This window comes from Gekko japonicus, unplaced genomic scaffold (assembly GCF_001447785.1).
Source record: "Gekko japonicus isolate JY-2015 unplaced genomic scaffold, Gekko_japonicus_V1.1 scaffold1764, whole genome shotgun sequence".
In the NCBI taxonomy this organism is placed as follows: Eukaryota; Metazoa; Chordata; class Lepidosauria; order Squamata; family Gekkonidae; genus Gekko; species Gekko japonicus.
In genome coordinates this window covers 136593-155976 of record NW_015171555.1, presented here as the reverse complement: position 1 = coordinate 155976, position 19384 = coordinate 136593, and the positions used below count along the sequence as shown (strand labels likewise).

Genomic DNA, 19384 nt, shown 5'->3' with positions numbered 1-19384 from the left:
GAATGCCCTTGAAAATTGGAGGCAACATCATCAGGATCTTAAAAGATATTCCATTTGAAATAAGGAAGAAGAGGAAGAAGTACGACTTGATCCTATTTTTACAAACAAACAGCATTCCTTACAGATGGCTGACTCCTGAAGGCATCATTTTCAAACTGCAGGATAAAAAGGAAAAAAAATGACTCTGTTGCTAAAGCTCATGAGTTCCTGAGACTGCAACTGGGGGAGTCTGGTGAGGACGGCAAGGAAGAAGAAGACAGCAAACCTAGTGATGAAATGGACTCCGCTACTTCTGATGAGGACTCGGTCTCCGAAAAAGGGGCAGCAGCCCCTAAGCGAGAATATCAATTAAGGATTAGAAAAGATAAAACAAAATAAAGGCTGAAGAACTCTGAATTGTGCCTTAAGGCCTTAAGGTTATCAATGATGCTCTTGTGATTTTCTTTAAATAGTGAAAACAATGGTTTTAAAGATAAATAATATAGCAAGATCAAATATGTTCAAGGTAATCATAGCATTTTAGGTTAACACTAATATAAGCTATTGTAATGATCTATTCTTGGGTTTTTAGTTTGGTTTTCTTTCCTTTCTCCCATAGATGTAGTTTTCCTTCCCTTTTTTGTTGTAGTTTATAGAAAATTTAATTTAAAAATCCCCTCCAAGGGCTTTAAAAAAAAAAAAAAGGACATTTAGTCTTTAATTACTCTGGGCAAAATCCAGAGAAAGTTGGATAAATATGGCTTACGATACAATGTATGATCACAGTTAGCTTAGAGATTTTGCCTAAGAGCAATTTCCCCAGCAAACTCTCAGACTTCATTCTACCTTTTCCTGATTTTAAATAGCCACGTGGTGGTGGGGGTGTGTGTCATAAAATACCTGCAAAAAATACCCTGAGTCCTCTGTGGAATTAGCAGTCCTTGTGGACACAACTCATGCTCAAACTGTACTTTAATTCAGTGGAACTGAAAGGGGGAGGGGATAATGCAGCAAGGAATATGACCACAGTCTTCAGTATTCATAACAAGGAAAACATAATATTAGATATTAACAGATTCTAAAAATGTACATATTCCTTAGAGAATGAAAATAAAAGTGGCATGGAGATCACAACTTTGACAAGAATACACCCTTTCAAGGAGAGAATGTGATGACTAAATGCCAATCTGGTGACTTTTGACCTTAATGTGATTGATGCCAGATGACATTAGGGTTTGACAGTAAAAACTTTGTGAATAACAGTGATATGGATATGGATTAAGACTTTGTATACAAAAGCCAGTTCATTATGATCAATATAGGCCAGGGCCATCCTCAGCACCTTGGCTTGAATGACACCAAAATACAGAATAAGTGAAATATGGGAGATAAAAGTTATAAAGCAATAAAGCACCCCTTAGAGATAAGTGGTCACAGAACAAACTGCCTTAGCAGAATATGAAAGTCCTAAAGGTAAAGACTTTGCCATCCTATGACAATGTTCACACAGATTAAGCCCGAACTTTTTTTTGAAACAGGTGTGTATAAAGAGTTTTTAGTAATAATGTATGTAATAAAGACTTTTTAGTAACAATTCTATGGAAACAGAAGTACTGAAAGAAGAATTCAAAATGGACCAGATGTTGATATGCATATACAGCCACATGAACTTTAATACTAGGAATAAGGCGCGTTGTGGAAATAAATACAATGAGCTCTAGAAAGAGACTCTGGGCGGGTGCCCTGGCCTTGGGCATTCAGCATCAATTTGCTGTGGTGACCTCAGCAGGGTATAATGACACAGAGCTTACCGTTTTCTCCAGGGGAACTGATCTCTGCCATCTGAAGAGCAGTTGTAATTCTGAATGATCCCCAGCCCTCCCCTGGAGATTGGCAACAACGGTTCCCCAGGAGGGCTGGTTTGGAGGGTAGCGTCTATGGCATTGTACCTGTCTGAGGTCCCACTCCTCCACAAACCCCACCCTCTCCAGGCTCCATCTCTCAAATCTCCAGGAATTTCCCAGCCTAGAGGTGGCAAACCTATGTTCTTCCCAGCCAACCATCAATCTCCATTTATCTGCCCCTCCGGCCTCAGCTTTCCAAGCCCCCCCCCCTGCAGCCTAGGAAAACCATAGTCTTTCTCTGCTGTGGGGACCCAAGCAGAAGGGAAGCGACCAATGGCTAGTTTGGAGGGTGGAGTCTATGGCATTGTACCTGTCTGAGGTCTCACCCCTCAAATCTCCAGGAATGTCTCAACCCAGAGGCGTCAATCCTATCTCCTTCCCAGCCAACCATCAACCTACCATTATCGGCCCCTGATCTTTACCATCTGGAGAGCAGTTTTAATTCTGAGTGATCTCCAGCCCTCACCTGGAGATTGGCAGTAATGGTTCCCCAGGAGGAAAAGTACAGTCTTTCTCTGCAGCGGAGACCAAAGCAGCTTACATCATTCTCTTCTCCCCCTTTTGATCTGCACAACAACCCTGTGAGGTAGGTTAGGCTGAAAGTCTGTGACTGGTTTGAAATCACCCACTCAACTTCCACAGCAAGAACCTGGGTCTACCAGATCCTGCTCTGAAGCACTAACTGCTATGCCTAGGGTAGCCAACCTCCACGTGGAGCCTGAAGATCTCTGGGTATCACAACTGAACTACAGACAACAGATCTCTCTCCCCCTGGAGAAAATAACTGCTTTGGAGGGTGGGCTCTATGGCATTCTGTTCAGTTGAGGCCTCTCCCCTCCCCAAATTCTGGCTTCCTTAGACTCCACCACAGAATTTCCAGGATTTTCCCAGCCTGGAGCTGGCAACCCTAGTTAGGACCGGCCGCAATGAGTTCCCCACAAGCCCTGGAAAGGGCATCCTTCCTTTGCCTTTTTACTGACAGAACCAAGCTTGGTTGCCTAGCAACAGCCACTGCAGAAAAAAGTTAGTCCCACAGGAGCCAAGAAGGAGAAGCGTCTTTATCAGGAGAGACAGCCGTTTTGATTGTTTATTCTGTGAGGGAAGAGTGTCCAGGCTGACAGTAGGTGAGGGAGAAGAGCATACCCAGCACCCAGCGAATGGCATGCAAGTACTCTTGAGTGGTGTTTGATGGGCCAATGGCTGATGGAGTGCACTGCACAGCCAATGGGAGAGTTGGAAATGGCCAATGCATAAGGGAATTACATATAGGATAGCTGAAGACTGTTGAAAGGAATGATTTAAATTCTTCTGTAATTGCCTAGGACATGGTTAAAACCCAGGTCTTATTAGCAGTGCAGCAATGGCATCTTCAGGGTTCTCCAGCTTCCTTGGAGCCTGGGAAGGAAGGGTAGGTCTTCAGACATAGACCTCCCCGCTCTACTGCTATGTAACTTTTAACTCTTGTAAGTTTTAAATTAAATTGTAAGTTTTAAATTGGTTCCTTTGGCTTGGAGCAGGAGCTCCAGACGTCCTACCGAGCGCTGGGCTATGCAGAAACTAGAGAGGTCAGCCAAGGCCACTCCAATAGGAGCCACGCAACAAAAGAAATTTGCATAGCCTATCGAGCGAGCAGAGGCGTGACCTAACCAGTTCCTGGATGACTTCCCCCCACTGAAGGAGAAATGTATCTTCAAATTATATGACCATTTGGAAATGCCTGAGTTTACCCATTTATTTATTTTAATTATATCCTGTGTTTTTCTCCAACGGGGATCCAAAGCATCATTCTCCTCTCCTCCATTTTATCCTCACAGCAATTCTGTGAGGTAGGTTAGGCAGAATGTGTGACTGTCCCAAAGTCACCAAGCAAGCTTCAATGGTAGAGTGGTGATTCAAAGCTGGGTCTCCCAGATCCTGGTCTTACACTAAACACTACACCACACTGGCTCTCATGGGGTGAAACTGAAAAATCATCCCTGACAGGAAAAAGGGAAAGAAAACACAGACTATGATAGAAAGCAGAGAGAGATGAAACTATACATGCATGCATACTATCTTTATAATACTTAAAAGATCAACAAAGACCACAGTTAGGATTTTAAACCCAGAGCAAAAATGATGAACTTGGCTACTTGGGCTCCAGCATGTTTTTCTATAAAACACGCACACACCAAACAAGCTACACAAAATGTAGCCCTTTTACCACCACTGACACCAGCAACTACCTTATACCTTTTAAAATTTATAAATAACAGTTTTACCTTATGTGCAGTTGACAGCACATCACTTAAGAGAAAGTAGATACAAGCTAACATAAAAAAATCAGAATTCACTTCTCTAGTAATTCAGAATTATGGTCTGGAATTCTGGGGGGGAGGGCGCGGGCGTAAGGGTTTTAAAAACAGGCACTGTTCATTCTACACTAATCTAAATCAATAATGGCAGTTTTAATATTTGATCACACATCCTTCCTGAAGTCTGTACAATCACTTCAATCTTCTTGCATTAAACCGACTTTTTTGCAGCTAAATAAGTACCTAAGAGAACAGGAGAAATTAGTAGAATCGGCCAATGAACAGTGTACACACAGATTCAATCTGCTGCTAAACTAACTTAGGAGAAACTGTAGAATTCAGGGAAACAAATACAAGGAAGACAAAAAAAAGAACCAACTTCGCTCAAACAAGAGTAAATCCCTACAAATGTCAGTGATTAGAACAGAATGAGTGGCTGCTCCTTAACGATGCTTATGCTTGCAAAGCACCAGGCCTTCACTGAGAGTAAACATCTGTACTTTAGTCATCTATATACAGGGCCGGCTCGCTCACTAGGCGAACTAGGCATTCGCCTAGAGCGCGCCGGCCCTTAGGGGCGCCAAACTGCCCTTCCCCTGCCAAAAGCTGAACTAGCCCGCAGACGGAGGCCCCCGAGGTGCCTGCAGGGAGCACATGCCCACCTCCGCCCCTCCCCTCCTCTCTCCGCCTGGTCTCGATGCGGGCCATTTCCAACCTGCATGGCCCTTCTCCTCTTGCTGTGCCGCCAGAACCCCCCCCCAGCGGAGGAGCAGCAGCCCCCGATGCCGCCCTGGTGGGTGGTGGCCTTGGGTGGCGGGTTGGGGGCGGTGGCGGCTGCAGTGGTTTGAAGACGGGGGAATCCCCCCCCCGGTGACCGTGTTTGAGCGACTTCCCTAATTCTCCCTCCCCCACACTGGCCACGGGGAAAGGGGGAGGAAACTGGACGCCAGCTGCTTAGGAAACACCCCACCCTCCAAATCCGAAAGTAGAGCGTATTTGCCGGAGGGGGGGGCGTGGTTCCTGCCAATGCCAGGAGGGTGCTCAGGATCTCCTAGTCACCAAGTCACAGCAGCCAACAAGTGTCAGAAAATAACCATGGGCACCCCCCCCCCATCAGTCCTGGAAGGGCTGAAACCTGGATTTCACGTGGAGCACTGTCTAGAGGGGAGGGGGCAGAACACCTGAGCACGGAGATGGAGGCTCAACTCTTTTGTCTGGAAGGGATTTTATACCTTTTCCTTTGCACGGGATTAAGCCCCCCCAAAAAACTGGGCCACCTTTCTCCTCCGCGGTGGGGCCTTGGCTTGCCCCGCCTGCAGCGCTGAGAGACACCCGGATGGCGGCTCCTGCTCTTGAGGGCATCAGGCTACGGGGCGGGCTAAGCGCCAGCAAGCGCACACTAAAACGCCAAGTATTTCTCCTTGCGCTGATTAGGGATCCAACCCCACTGAGTCGGAAGGGGCTTTACTGCTGAGCAAACGTGGCTCGGATCTGGCCGCAGCAGTCAGGTGCAGGTTAAGTATAAACACCCAGGCTTGCTTTAGTGTACGGTAAAGGTGCCCCTGGGATTCCGTTGTATAGTGCCCCCCCCGTGCCCGGGACTTCCTACTGGGTGTTTCTGCCCGATGCATGGAGCTGAGGGGTCGGTCTTCTTTCTCCAGAGAATTCAACGTGGTGGGGAAGCAGCTGCCAAGTTTGCAGCGCTCCTTTCCTAACAAACGTCTTTGGGTCCCCCCCCCCCAGGAAACTCTCTTCTAATCAGTTTGCATCTCTTTCTTGGAGGAGAAAATCTGATTTGTGAGGAGGGGTGGGGGGCACAGGTACACTCTGGGCTCTGGCACAGAAATGGTTTTTAAAATCTAGAATATCTGCAGAGTGTGAAGAGGCCTCCCCCGGCAGTGCGACTGAAATTCCTATTAGGACAGTCTGCGTATTTCTTCTCCATTTCTAAATAGGGGGAAATCAAACTTTTCCGTCACACAGATCCCGCAGAAGCCAGTTTGGTCCCGGAAAGCGTCTACTGTTGTCTTCACCAATGCTCCCTGTAAGCTGTGGAGTCTTGCGATCAAAAATTCTCTCTTTGCAATGGGTGGGGGGAGTGAAAGAACGTCGCTGCTCTCCTTCCTCCCGGGAGCAGCCGGAAGCTCCACATGACCCCCCCTGCTGGGCTCTGCCTCCCCCCCACCTGAACTCCTGCCGGCGGCCCCACAGTCAGGCCGGTTATCGCAGCCCTGCCTGGAGGTTGGCAACCCTGTAATTGGTGGGGGGGCGCCAGAAGGTAGCCTTGCCTAGGGTACAAAAAATCCTAGGGTACAACCCCCCCCTGTCTATATATATACTAGCCTGCTACCCGTGCTTCGCTACGGTATTTAAGTTCCGTGGATCCAGTCATAATACTGACGATGTGAAATTTGAAATGTGACATTTGTTGTAGGAATTCTAACATAGAAGATTGTAGTGTAAGAAAGCTGGTACTTGGCCTGTGCAGCTCAGTGCACTACAGGAATACTATGTGCAAATGTCTTTGCCGCATTCCTAAGTTGCCTCCTCCTTGTAGCATTGGTGTATCTGGCTCAACGTTTGCCAGGAGCTTTCTTGGAGGCAGTACGAGGTGTGAGGTGTGAGGGAGTGGTGATGTGGTGGACATTTCTTCAGTTTCATGAGGGAGGCATGCATCGAAATGACTCCTAGAAATGTCCTTTACTATCTCCCCATAAACATTCATACCCTGGCCCTGCTCCTACACCTGACAGACACCGGCCTGTCTGGTGTTGGGGGGGATTGTATTTAAAGGCATCAGAGAGGCTGGGCCAGCAACATGGCTAAGGCAATCCTGCTGAGCAAACCTCCCCGGCGGCTGTAAACATCCATCCATCTCTCATACACCTGACAGGCAGCTGCCTGTCTAGTGTAAAACGGGGAGGAGTATTAGAAGCCACTGTGGAGGCAGGGTTGTCTCGATGACTAAGGCGTTACTGCTGGGGCAGGCTCCCTTGTAGCTTTAAGCACCCTGCAACCACTGCTGCACCTGACAGACAACCGCCTATTAGGTGTAGGAGAGGAGGTGGGATGCTTACAGCCTTAGCCATGCTGCTGGCCCAGCCTCCCTGATGCCTTTAAATACAATCCTGGTGATCCTAGCACCTGAGGGCAGAACCACCAATGTGGTCTACAGAGAGGTCCTTCAGTAGAGAGGGAAAAAGTACATATGTCTCACTTCATTTTTTACACTACAATCTTCTCCATTAGAATTCCTTGAACAAATGTTACATTTCAGACTTCACATCATCAGTATTGTAACTGGATTTACGGAACTTAAATACCGTAGCGAAGCACGGGTATCAGGCTAGTTCAATATATTTACGCCCCTTTGGCAGCTAACAAAATACCTTAAAATAAATTTGACTGCAGCAATAAAATTAAATAAAACATCATACAAAGTAGAATGAAACAGCAACAAAGCAGTAACCTAAAAGGCTTTATACTCCCTCAACCAAATGAAACTGTTTTAACTCCCTGCCAGGCAAACGTCTCTGTGGAGGCAGTTCTACATCCTGGGTGTAATATCGGAGAAGGTCCTCTCCCTATTATCTCCTTAAACTACACATTACATCTGGCACAAAAACTGAATGCTATAGAGGGACCCCAAAGCAGGACAAATACAAATGATAAGGTCATTTCAGCTCAGGAAAACAACATGGGAAGGAAGGCTGAAGCTCCTTCTTCCCCCATACCATGGTCCTGAAACACAACATGCCCTAGCATGTTTGGGAACTTCAGTTTCCTGATGTCATGTTTGGATGTGCAAAGATCAGATTCAGGTTTGGGGAACTTCAACTTGACTTGTGCTAGATGTGACAAATAATTTTATTTATTTATTTAATTATAATTATTATATGGCAGTGTGTGTAGCATAGCCAGAAGATCCTAAGATAAGAACATAAGAACATAAGAGATGCCAATGTTGGATCAGGCCAATGGCCCATCCAGTCCAACACTCTGTCTCACACAGTGGCCAGAAATACCAGTGCCATCAGGTCCACCAGTGGGGCCAGGACATTAGAAGCCATCCCACTGTTGACCCCCCAAAGCACCAAGATGACAGAGCATCACTTGCCCCAGAGTCCCTATCTATACCTAGTGGCTAATAGCCACTGATGGACCTCTGCTCCATATGCCTATCTAATTCCCTTTTGAAGACGTCCATGCTTGTAGCTGCCACCACTTCCTGTGGCAGTGAATTCCAAGTGTTAATCACTCTTTGGGTGAAGAAGTACTTGCTTTTATCCGTTCTAACCCGACCGCTCAGCAATTTCATGGAGTGCCCACGAGTTCTTGTATTGTGAGAAAGGGAGAAAAGTACCTCTTTCTCTACCTGCTGTATCCCATGCATAATCTTATAAACCTCGATCATGTCACCCCTCAGTTGTCGTTTCTCCAAGCTAAAGAGCCCTAAGCGCCTTAACCTTTCCTCATAGGGAAAGTGTTCCAACCCCTTTATCATTCGAGTTGCCCTTTTCTGCACTTTTTCCAAAGCGATAATATCCTTTTTAAGGTGTGGTGACCAGAATTGCACACAGTATTCCAGATGAGGTCGCACCATTGATTTATATAGGGGCATTATGATATTGGCTGATCTGTTTACAATACCCTTCCTAATAATCCCCAGAATAGCATTGGCCTTCTTTATTGCAGTCACACACTGTCTCGACATTTTCAGTGAGTTATCTACTACAACTCCAAGATCTCTCTCTTGATCAGTCTCTGCCAGTTCAGACCCCATCAACGTGTATTTATATTTAGGATTTTTGGCTCCAATGTGCATCACCTTGCACTTGGCCACACTGAACCCCATTTGCCATGTTGACGCCCACTCGCCCATCTTTGACAGATCCCTTTGGAGTGCCTCACAATCCTCACTGGTTTTCACCACCCTGAACAACTTCGTGAACAACTTCGTATCATCCGCAAAGATTGTCACAGTCTTTCCATGTGTCTACTCCAGCATAGAAGCAATATCAAAGTCCAAATTCTCATTTGTATATGCTTTGAATTTGCATTCAGTCCCATTACAGCCATGCTTGAATGAGAATTATTCGAAACGCGGCAACAGGCATCCGGATTACTCGTCGGCATTTTATGGCTCAGAAAAATTGATGAATTGCACTCCAATTTGGACTTTGATATTGCTTCTATGCTGGAGTATACACATGGAAAGACTGTGACTTGTTTCTATTATGATTTATTATTGCACTTTGGCCTATTGATTTATATCATACTTGTTATGTTTATTTGATTTATATTATACTTGCTGTTATGCTTATTTGATCATTATATACTTGCTTACTTGCTTGTGTGTTATTATTTTTTGCCAGTGGTATTCTTTTTTGTTTCCTACTAGGTGGTGAGGCAGGTAAGCTAGACTTGTTTTTAAGGCAAGAGATGTTTCAGAGGTGGTTTGCCTTTGCCTGCCTCTGTGTCACACCCCTGGTATTCCTTGTAGATCGCGCATCCAAATTCTAGCCAGGGCCAACCCTACTTAGCTTCTGAGATATGATGAGATTGGACTAGCCTGGGCTATCCAGGTCAGAGCTGTGACATATAGTTTGGACATAACTTTCAACAGTAGGGCACCTGAGCACGGTCCAATTAACAGCTCAGGAAAATTGTCTATCTTCAGTTGCCTTTGTATATAATTAATCTGTTCTACGAAATATGGCATAAACTTGTTCTGAATCTCCGTAGTTACTTAATTGGCAAATGAATTTATTATAAGGTCTAAGCTAGACATTAAGTAGCTGATCCATAGCTGATCATGCACAGGACAAATAAACCTACCTGAGGGATGTCCACATAGCCCTTAATTCCCTCCCCTTCCTCCTTCTTTACAGGGTTCTTCAAGGAAGAAAGAACCATGAATGTCTTTCCATTTGCCATACCAAGCAATTCTGCTGCAGGATGCAGGGGGAGGCTCTGCTATCTTTGTGTGCACATATGGCAGTCCCCCCCCCTTCTTAACTTTTGACATAAGTTTGCAGCTTAGAAAGGAAAAAGAATGGGAGAATGGCAAACAAATGGAGGACAAGGAGAACATTCCTCAGACACTCTTCAGCCTCTCCCTTTTCCACATAAAGTCAAATACATATTGTGAGCAGAAAAGAAGAAAATGGTGACTAGATCTGACAATAGCAACAGAAGTGTGGCTTGGCTTTCCTACTGCCACCTGCCACTTAAAGATTGCTAGAAACCATCGCTGACAACACGATTGTTACACCAAGCAGGCTCAGGGCGGCTCACTAAATGCATGGCTGATGACAAAACTCCAGATGTGCATTGCTCCACTGACCCCCACCAAGCATCTAGAAGAACTTCCTATGATCCAGTTTCAGAGGGTAGCTGTGTTGGTCTGCAGAACAGCTGTATTCAAGTCCAACAGCACCTCAGAGACCAAGATTTTCAGGGTATAAGCTTTTGAGAGTCAAAGTTCTCTGACAAAAAGAGCTTTGATTCTCAAAAGTTTATACTCCAAAAATCTTGTTGGTCTCTAAGGTGCTACTGGACTTGAAGGTGCTACTGTTCCTATGATCCAGTGTCTCATTCCAGTATTCTCCGACCCTGTCAATGTCAGCTAACATTGTAGAGTAGGGAAGAGAAGATCACTACAATGTCAGGACATGTTAAGTGGAAAAAGTGGTAGGGGAGCTAAGTTCATTGCTGGTAGGTTTGGTAACAGGTGCACCTTCTACATAATTTCTAGTTTGGTCTGAAAAGAGAATGGTGACATAACGGATAGGAAATAATCTACAGGTAAAAGGAGACTGGATTATGGGTTTTTCCTTTAAGAAAAATATGCATACTTATGCTTTTAGTCAAATATCTGTTGGATTCTCTTTGGCATACTACAGAGGACTAAGGTCCCATTACTTGCACATGGCATGGCCCTTTGGAAATGAAGACCTCTGCTTCTAAAAAAAGGTTCACAAAAATAAAGTGAAAGCCCAGAATTTTCAATGTAGAATGAATTGGAAGATTAAATGGTACTGAGAGACACAGTTGGATCTTTCTGTGAATATTTTAGTCACTCTGTGCTAAAAATGAAATGAAACATTTTTAAACTTGTCTCACACACACTTACCACTGCCTAATCTTAGAAGCAGTACATCCTGTAGCCGTCTGTTTAAGTCTCTGAGTTCCTTCATTTCTGACACTAATGTCCCATACTCCTTTAGTTTTTTTGCTTGCTGAACAAGCTGCCTCCTTGTTCTCTCAAGTTCTTGCTGAATGTGTCTCATTTCTTCCTGCTGCTGCTGGTAACTTCTTAACAATTCCTCATAAAGAACCCGAGGAACTACAGCATCGTCCATATTGTTCAACCTTTCTGAAGACTCCATAAATGTTGCCTCAGGACTGGAATTGCTACTGAGACTCATTCCATTCTGCTTTTCAAGGCGTGCGACAACTGCTTCAATGCTTTTGTGTGCGCCTTCATTTTGCTTCCTTCCATCTTTTCTCTGTATGTTACAAGAAAATTAAGTGTTAATATACCAGGACAGGTAGCATGCTACATAAATCTACAGTTAATGAGAAGGGCAGACAGCAGAAAGTCGAACTGAAGCTTGCAGAAAATGAAATTACTTCTATTCACACAAAAAAAATTTATATATGTTAGCACTAACCCTCCAGCAAGCTGTTCTTAGTTACATTTAATCACTATAGACCTTAACACACAAACGCATCAACTCACCTGCACAGTCAAAGACTCTGGAGCAGGGAGTGTTTTGTGTGCAATGCAAATTTGCTACCACATGCATGGAGCTTCCTTGCATGTTGGAAACAACAACAAAAACTAGGTCGCTGACCCCTGATCAAACTCCCCCCTCCCCAAACTGTAACTTTGTCTTGGTGTAGAAATTATTATTCAAGACATACTAAAACAATCTTTAGGAGCTAGGTGTTTCAGCATTATTGTCACAGATTTAACATATTAATTATGGGCAAAAGATTGATAAGATCTGAAAAGAAACCTGAGTATTTGTATGGGTAAAATTATTTATAATATTAATATCTGACCTTTCAATATTTAAAACTTTCTTGCAAAAGTATTAGAAGAATATGAAAACTCCTTCTGATTTAATGAAACACTTTTCTATGCATCCATCAAAGACTATTAGTTGAGGGAGGGGCATAAAGAATAAATGTCCAATCCAGAAGATATTAGATTTTTTTTCCAAGGAGAATGACTACAAGATATTACAAAAAGGAAAAAGGATTTCATTCAGTATGAAAATGCCTTGTGATAGAAGAAATTCAGAAATTGTTTCAAATCCCAACTTCAAGTATAGGCTAATGGGGTCTGAATTTGCTGGGATTGAGAAGGGAAAAGATTATGAGGTCATAGTGGATAACTCAATGAAAGTGTCAACCCAGTGTGCTGCAGCAGTGAAAAAAGGCAAATTTACCTTGTGACCCCAAAATTGCTGTTTTAGGGCTTCTCCCAAGATGGCTGAAACCAGGAATTAGAAATCTAGTTAAGAACCCATCAGTAGCCGCCCGAATGATCTTGGCACAATACTGGAAAAACGATATACTTCCTGAGACTATAGTTTGGATACACAAAGCCTTATTATGTTGACTAACATGTTAACAGCAATTAAGCAGATTGTGGACTGGAAAAAGGAATGTGCAAGAAAAAGTTATTGACTTAATAGTTGTTTATTATGTATTGGAATGTAATCAGGACAGAGAAAAATGCAACAGAGAATGTTTTGAAATGTATATAGTTATGGGATAGATATTTTAGATAAAGCTAAAGATAACTGGTTCTATAAGTGTATGATATTGTAGCTAGATTGTATATGCCTAGTTCTCTGATTCGACTTGGTTAAATGTATACGATTTTATAAATATTTTAAAAAACCCAAACATTATAGATGTCATATATCTCTCTCTCCTAAAAACAGGGAACCTTTTCTACAGAAAGTCATGTGCCTTGCATCAGTTTTACATCCACGATTCAACAAGTCCTTTATTAAGTCTGAAATTAGTAGAAGCTATGCTCTCTGAATTACATGTTCCATATCTTGCCAGGAAGGCAGAAAGAGAGACAAAATGAAAGCTGGCTAAACCTACTGCATTTCGCGTTCTCTAGCTATGAAAGATATAACCTATGTCCTATTGTATAAGCAGGGATATATATTAGTACCTAGATTTTTCATCTTTTCTATTTCCTTGACTGCAATTCTATAGTGTGTATCCAACTACTTGATTCAGTTGAAGGCAATGTATTCCATTAGTGTAAGGCACATTCCACTGACTCAAGAGGTTTCGCCACTGAAAGAATGCACCTTGCACTGATTGAACTTTTTGCCCGTATTTGAATGAAGCAGTAGGATACAGCCCCATGTTTTAAACGATTAAAACAAATTGTGATGTGCAACAATACATAGTCAGAACCAGTATACAGAGCAAACAATACATTTAGTTCACAAATTAAAAACAAATGAAGAAAGAATGTACATAGTTACAATTATTCTTTTATTACCCATTCATTTCTAACAGCTTGAGGATTTTTAAAATATATCCAAGAGTTGCCAACTTTTGTCATCTAAAATATTCTCAGAATTCTGAATTGCTGTTAGTTTAATTATTGATAACAATTGCCACATCTTCAAGAAAAATTCTAATTTGCCAGGCAATGTCAGTTGTTTCCAATAACAGGAAAATACTATCCTTGCAGAGCTCCAAGCCTACAGAAATACTTTCCCAGGATCAATACTTAAATTGGTGTGTATTGTAAGCATCCTACAGCAGGATTCTGAACAGGCAGTATAGAAATATTCTAAATAAATAAATAGTATCAATACAATTTAAGAGATAAAGTTCAAGTTTCAAATTAAGGACCAATCCCCATATCTCACTTGGGTCCTTGGTCATAACCCCACATACAGATGCTTGATTTATATCCTGCCCTCCCCCGCGAGCGGGCTCAGGGTGGGTCACAACATAAATTTAACAATAAAATGACATTCTAAAACCAAAGTTGTAAGAATCCAGATTAAAAGATAGATGGCGAGCCAATAATAATCCATTGTGCCACTTGTACTGAAGACCAGGCGTGCAGAGATATAATAGCAGTCCAGTTGCAACTGATGGTGACAAATGCCATCTGCACCATAAGGTGATTTAAGGGCAGTTTGGTTAGGAGAGGCCAGAATGAATGGACGCCCGCCAGTTAGCTGAAAGCCTGGCAGAACAGCTCCGTTTTACAGGCCTTGCAGAATGTAATCTGCTTTTGTTAATATATCTAAACCAGAATGTAATCTGCTTTTGTTAATATATCTAAACCTACTGAGTAAAATTTGTCTTCTGTACTGTAGGTATTCTATATGCTTTTTCTTCATTTCATGTTATGTTACTGAGGAATCATAGTCTTTCCCAGAAGGGGAGTTTGGCAATTAGATTGGAAACTGGCAGTGATGAAACTCAGTGCCCCAATGAAATCCTTTTGTTTTAAGAGGAAGAGAGTCAACTAAAAAGTATTGACATCTATAGCTTTTTTGCATTTTAGAGAGGGTTCAGTCCCAGTAGAATTTTATAGCAACTGAATATCCATCTAATCTGGTTTAAGAAATGAACCTCTGGGTGTCAGAGTGGTGGGGGGGAAGGTTCTCCAATGGACTGTAGGAATGTAACAATAATTGAGGAAAAGGTTCTTCTATGCAACAGAGGGCACAGATTTTATATTCCTTTGTTTCACTTTTTAGGATCTGCTTTTCTTGACTGATTTTTGGTAGCCAACAGCTCAGTGAACATGGATCAAAAATTATCTGCAAAGTTTCCTACAATCAGTTCTTATAGGATGCATTTAAAGTCACGTATGTACAATACCTTTCACACTCTTTTGGGTTTAAGAGTATGTGTCTAGAACTTAGAAGTTATGCTTCCCCCCCGCCTTTACTCAGAAGACTCAAAATGACTGAAAGAAAGCATCATGTGCAAAAATGCAGACAACAATATAAAGATGTGTAAGAACTATGATTTTTTTTTCAGATTTCATTTGTGTGTCTAATTTTTATGCAGCTTAAAGTTTTAGCCCATCAGCTGCATATTATACACAAACACTTTCTGCTCTTAGCTTGCTATCAGGTATTGTGAAATAATCAGTCATGTCTCCATGGAATTAATATGCCTGGGACAAAATGTTTCTGGCCCCCTCCTTGGCCTAGTAGTAATAGCCCTCACAGTTCCTTACAGGCACCTCATTTAAACTCCATGCAAAGTAGATGTGGAGCAAAGTGCTTACAACAATTTATTTTAAAACAATGACAACTCCATATGTTTGCTGGGGGAAAGGATGTTGTCTTTGTGGCAGCATTTTAGAGAAACAGTATATACCAAGCTACTACATTGTTCGAGTTTATTTCAATTTGTAGCACAATCAGAACAGACAAATAACACAGAAAAAAAGTCCATACAATCTGACAATAATATTCAGTACTTACAGGAGTAGTACATCAGTGTTGCTTTAAGTCTCAGAGTGGTCAAATATTAGTTATATTCTTTAAGACAAAATCGGCACTGGAAACTGGTACATATTTTTATACAAGCTATTAATGACGGTTAATGTACAGTTCACAGATTAGTACATTTTCATACTAGTCTTCAAAAGCTAGTATTTCAAAAGCTGGTGTCTATCATCAGTATTATTTATTTTGTACATTTTTACTTTACCCTGTTCTGCAGAGTAAAAATGTACTACACAAATAATGCTGGTGACAGTGCTTCTCTCCCCTCCTCCATTTTATCTTTACAACCACTTAGCTGAGAGTTGAGAGGTCACCCAATAGGTTTCATGGGAGAAAGGGAATCTGGTGTCCCAGCTTTTTGTACAACACTTATCACTATGACACACTGGCCATAACCAAAACATCACAAATAAAGAGGTTGAGTATTCTAGCAGAAAGCTTTGATACAAGATATTAGTTGGAAATTAAATGTACAAATATGCCCAAATGTTACTACTACATTAAAAACATTCCCTATATAAGACTTTTAACAGTACATTTTGGTGAATTTTATACATAAATATCACTCAGAAAAAGAATTTAGAAAAAGAATTTGAAATGCTGAACTGATTCCTACCTTGAATGAATGAAAAATTACTGGGGGGTTGCCAGCTCCAGGTTAGGAAATATTTGGGAGATTTTGAGGAGGGCAGGGTTTAGGGAGGGGAGGGATTTCAATGGGGTATAATGCCACAGAGTTCACCTTCCAAAGCAACCATTTGTTCCAGGTGAACTGATCTCTGTCACCTGGAGATCAGTTGTAATCCTAGGAGATCTCTAGCCAAAACCTGGAAGTTGGCAACCCTAGTTATTTGACCAAGGTCACTGAAGAGTGCTGTGTGTGATAACTGCTGTAAAAGCAGAATGAGATAATAACATGCAGCCTCCAGAAGTCAAAGATATCCTGAATTGTTACAATAGACAAGTCCAATTAATATTTTGAGATCATAAAAATAATGATCCTTTTGTATATCTTTCCTGATCTACGATCAACAATGTGACCCTGGAATATAAATACTCTGTTAAGAGGAAGAACTAAATGCTTGCTTTTCTAAAAGGAATACGTGCCTCTAACTGCATGTAGTTTGAATCTTTCATTTATTCATTTCATAATGCAATGGGTCATATCAGTGGATACACATTTGTTGGCCCTCATCCATTACATTGACTGGAACAATAAACCTGCCTGTAGTTCAGAAATGGGAGCAGGTGAGTGAGGATATCCCTGAACCACTACAAGAATAAATCAGATACCCTAAACTGCTATGTCTCATGGCTTGCTGCCAGTCATCCCTTCCTTCCTATTCTGTCCTTCCATTCCTGCACAAACTTCAGCATGAAGTTTTTAATGTTATAAAGTTGAACCTGATATCCAAATATCCTTGCAGTCCTGTTGTGACTGTATGTAACCATGTCTGTACAAAAAACCTGAACTTAGAGAGTTCTCAGGAAAACTTACTAGAGAAAACAGTGGTGAAATTTTCCACCATTGCCAATATCAGAATAATACAAAGAACTCAAGGCAGCAGGCAGCTACAAGTCAAAATCAGAACAGAATCTCTTCAATTACACATAATCGAGTTATTGAAAAAGCTAAACATAGGTTCAAAATCAAAACACAGCTTGACTGGAATTAACCATCTACAGTCCATTAGTGGACCTTGTCTCAAGAGAAAACCTCCATGACAAGAATATAAATAGTTAGGAATAGCTCCAAATGTCTACAAAATGAAATATCACACTAATTTACATATTTTTCCTCAACTGGAAGTATGGTCAGTCCTTTCAATGATGATCCAGAGTGTTGAAGTTCAGGTGCTTGTAGAGGAGCAGTAAGAGATAATCTACAATTTGCTGAGCAGAAAGGTGAAATTGCACTGATTAGCTTTTTGAATCACCAATCATATTCTGCTACTCAGAAAATTGTCTCTCTCATCAAAGTGACAACATGAGAACAAATACATACAATGTTCTCTGCAAATCTATTGCTTTGCACTGCATTCAGACATTTTATAAGATTTCTAACAGGCCACAGCAGGAGGACTGAGAAGAAAACCTTGTCCTGTTCTTTGGGATTATTTTTTTAACCTCTAGATAATGTCCTATGGTAAATACCTTCTTTTCCCCCCTGAAAATGGTGTAAATCTTTGATGGCATCACTTCCATCAAAGAATTATATCATGATTCTTCAACATTTGGTGAGCTTGTAGACACAATTCATTAAGCATGGCTAAACTTGCAGCAAAGTATAAACAGACTAGTTTCAGCTTTGGCACAGATCTGTATCCTATTATCATGATAAAGAACGCCACTGAGCAGCTGGCTGTTCTTAAGCTATTAAAATATTTGGAAAGGAGCAGAATGCCACAGTCCAGCATAAAAGGCTTCTTTCTGGTGATGAAAACAAAGTAGTAGTTCAGGTAGGTTTCTCAAAGAATATGTGGAAGGATGAAGATTTGCAAGCTATCGGCATGAATGTCACCATCGACACACACTATATATGTTCAGTGACAATTAAGGTGAGACTACCACAAATGTGAGAATGTATATGATGGAGTACTAGATGAGAACTGGGAAGATCCAGACAATACAACTTTTATTCCAAGGGTCAGCAAAACATCAAGACAAGGGACAAAGTGAGGTTCTGCAATGAGGGGGGAAACTGCCAAAAACCATTTATCCTCTTTTAACAACCATCAAAAACAAGAGCCAAACTCTCACTTGGTGACATTGGGCCAATTACTCTCTTCTAGTCTAACTTACCTAATAGGACTGTTGCAAAGATAAAACTGGGGACAGAGAGGGAAGCTCTTGGGTGGCGTAGTGTGATAAATAAAATAAAATAAAAGGAAACATGTTTACTGCTTTATGTTTTGCCAAAAACTCAGTACAGAAAGACATTATATAGTGAAGACTATCCATACAAATAAAGCTACTACCTAGTTATCATCATTTCCTAAGATCATGCTCAATACTAATGCCACAAAACAGAAACTTACCAATTACTGCAGCATAAGTTAACACAGAGGTGTCAAATTCATTTGTTATGAGGGCTGGAACTGACATAAAATGTAACACAAGGTACCGGAGATATAAACCTAATAAAGATGATTTTAGATGCCGAATGACAACAGCAGGTGTGATTGGATTAGATGTGATATGCAGAGGGGTGGAGATATCAGCATTGGTGTGATATACCGAGGCATGGAGTTAGTAACAGCACTGATAATGAGACAGGAAACCTAGGTCTCAGTTTGGTACAGGAGGATCAGTCCAGGATGGTGCAAAGCAGAGGTCATTTCCCCTGCTTCCGGCCGCCTCGCTTCCGGCCCTCATTCAGCCAGGAGGAGGAGGCAGGAAAAGAGGGAGGGTAAGTTGCTTCCTCCCTGCCTCTCCCCACCCCTGCCTGCCTGGGGCCAGGGAGGGCCTTCGTGGGGCTTCCTTGCACTCCCGCCGCCCTTGCAGGTTCACCGTCGGGCACCTCATGGGGCTCGGCAGTGGAGCTGCAAGTCTGGCGGCGGCAGCCAGGACCGTTGGGGGCGGGGTGTGTGGCCTTATGACACACTTCTGGTGATGTCAGGGGGTGTGGCCTTATGACACACTTCTGGTGATATCAGGGGGTGTGGCCTATGCTAATGAGTTA

General features: G+C 42.2%; 1 protein-coding gene across 2 annotated transcripts in view; it reads right to left on the bottom strand.

The window, feature by feature from the left end:
* BEND5 (BEN domain containing 5) overlaps positions 1–19384 on the bottom strand; it is a 65082-nt gene that overhangs the window by 18305 nt on the left and 27393 nt on the right. For both annotated transcript variants that reach the window (XM_015419716.1, XM_015419718.1), the window contains exon 3: positions 11313–11688. In XM_015419716.1, the coding sequence (XP_015275202.1) occupies positions 11313–11688 (376 nt within the window). The remainder of the gene's footprint in view (positions 1–11312; positions 11689–19384) is intronic.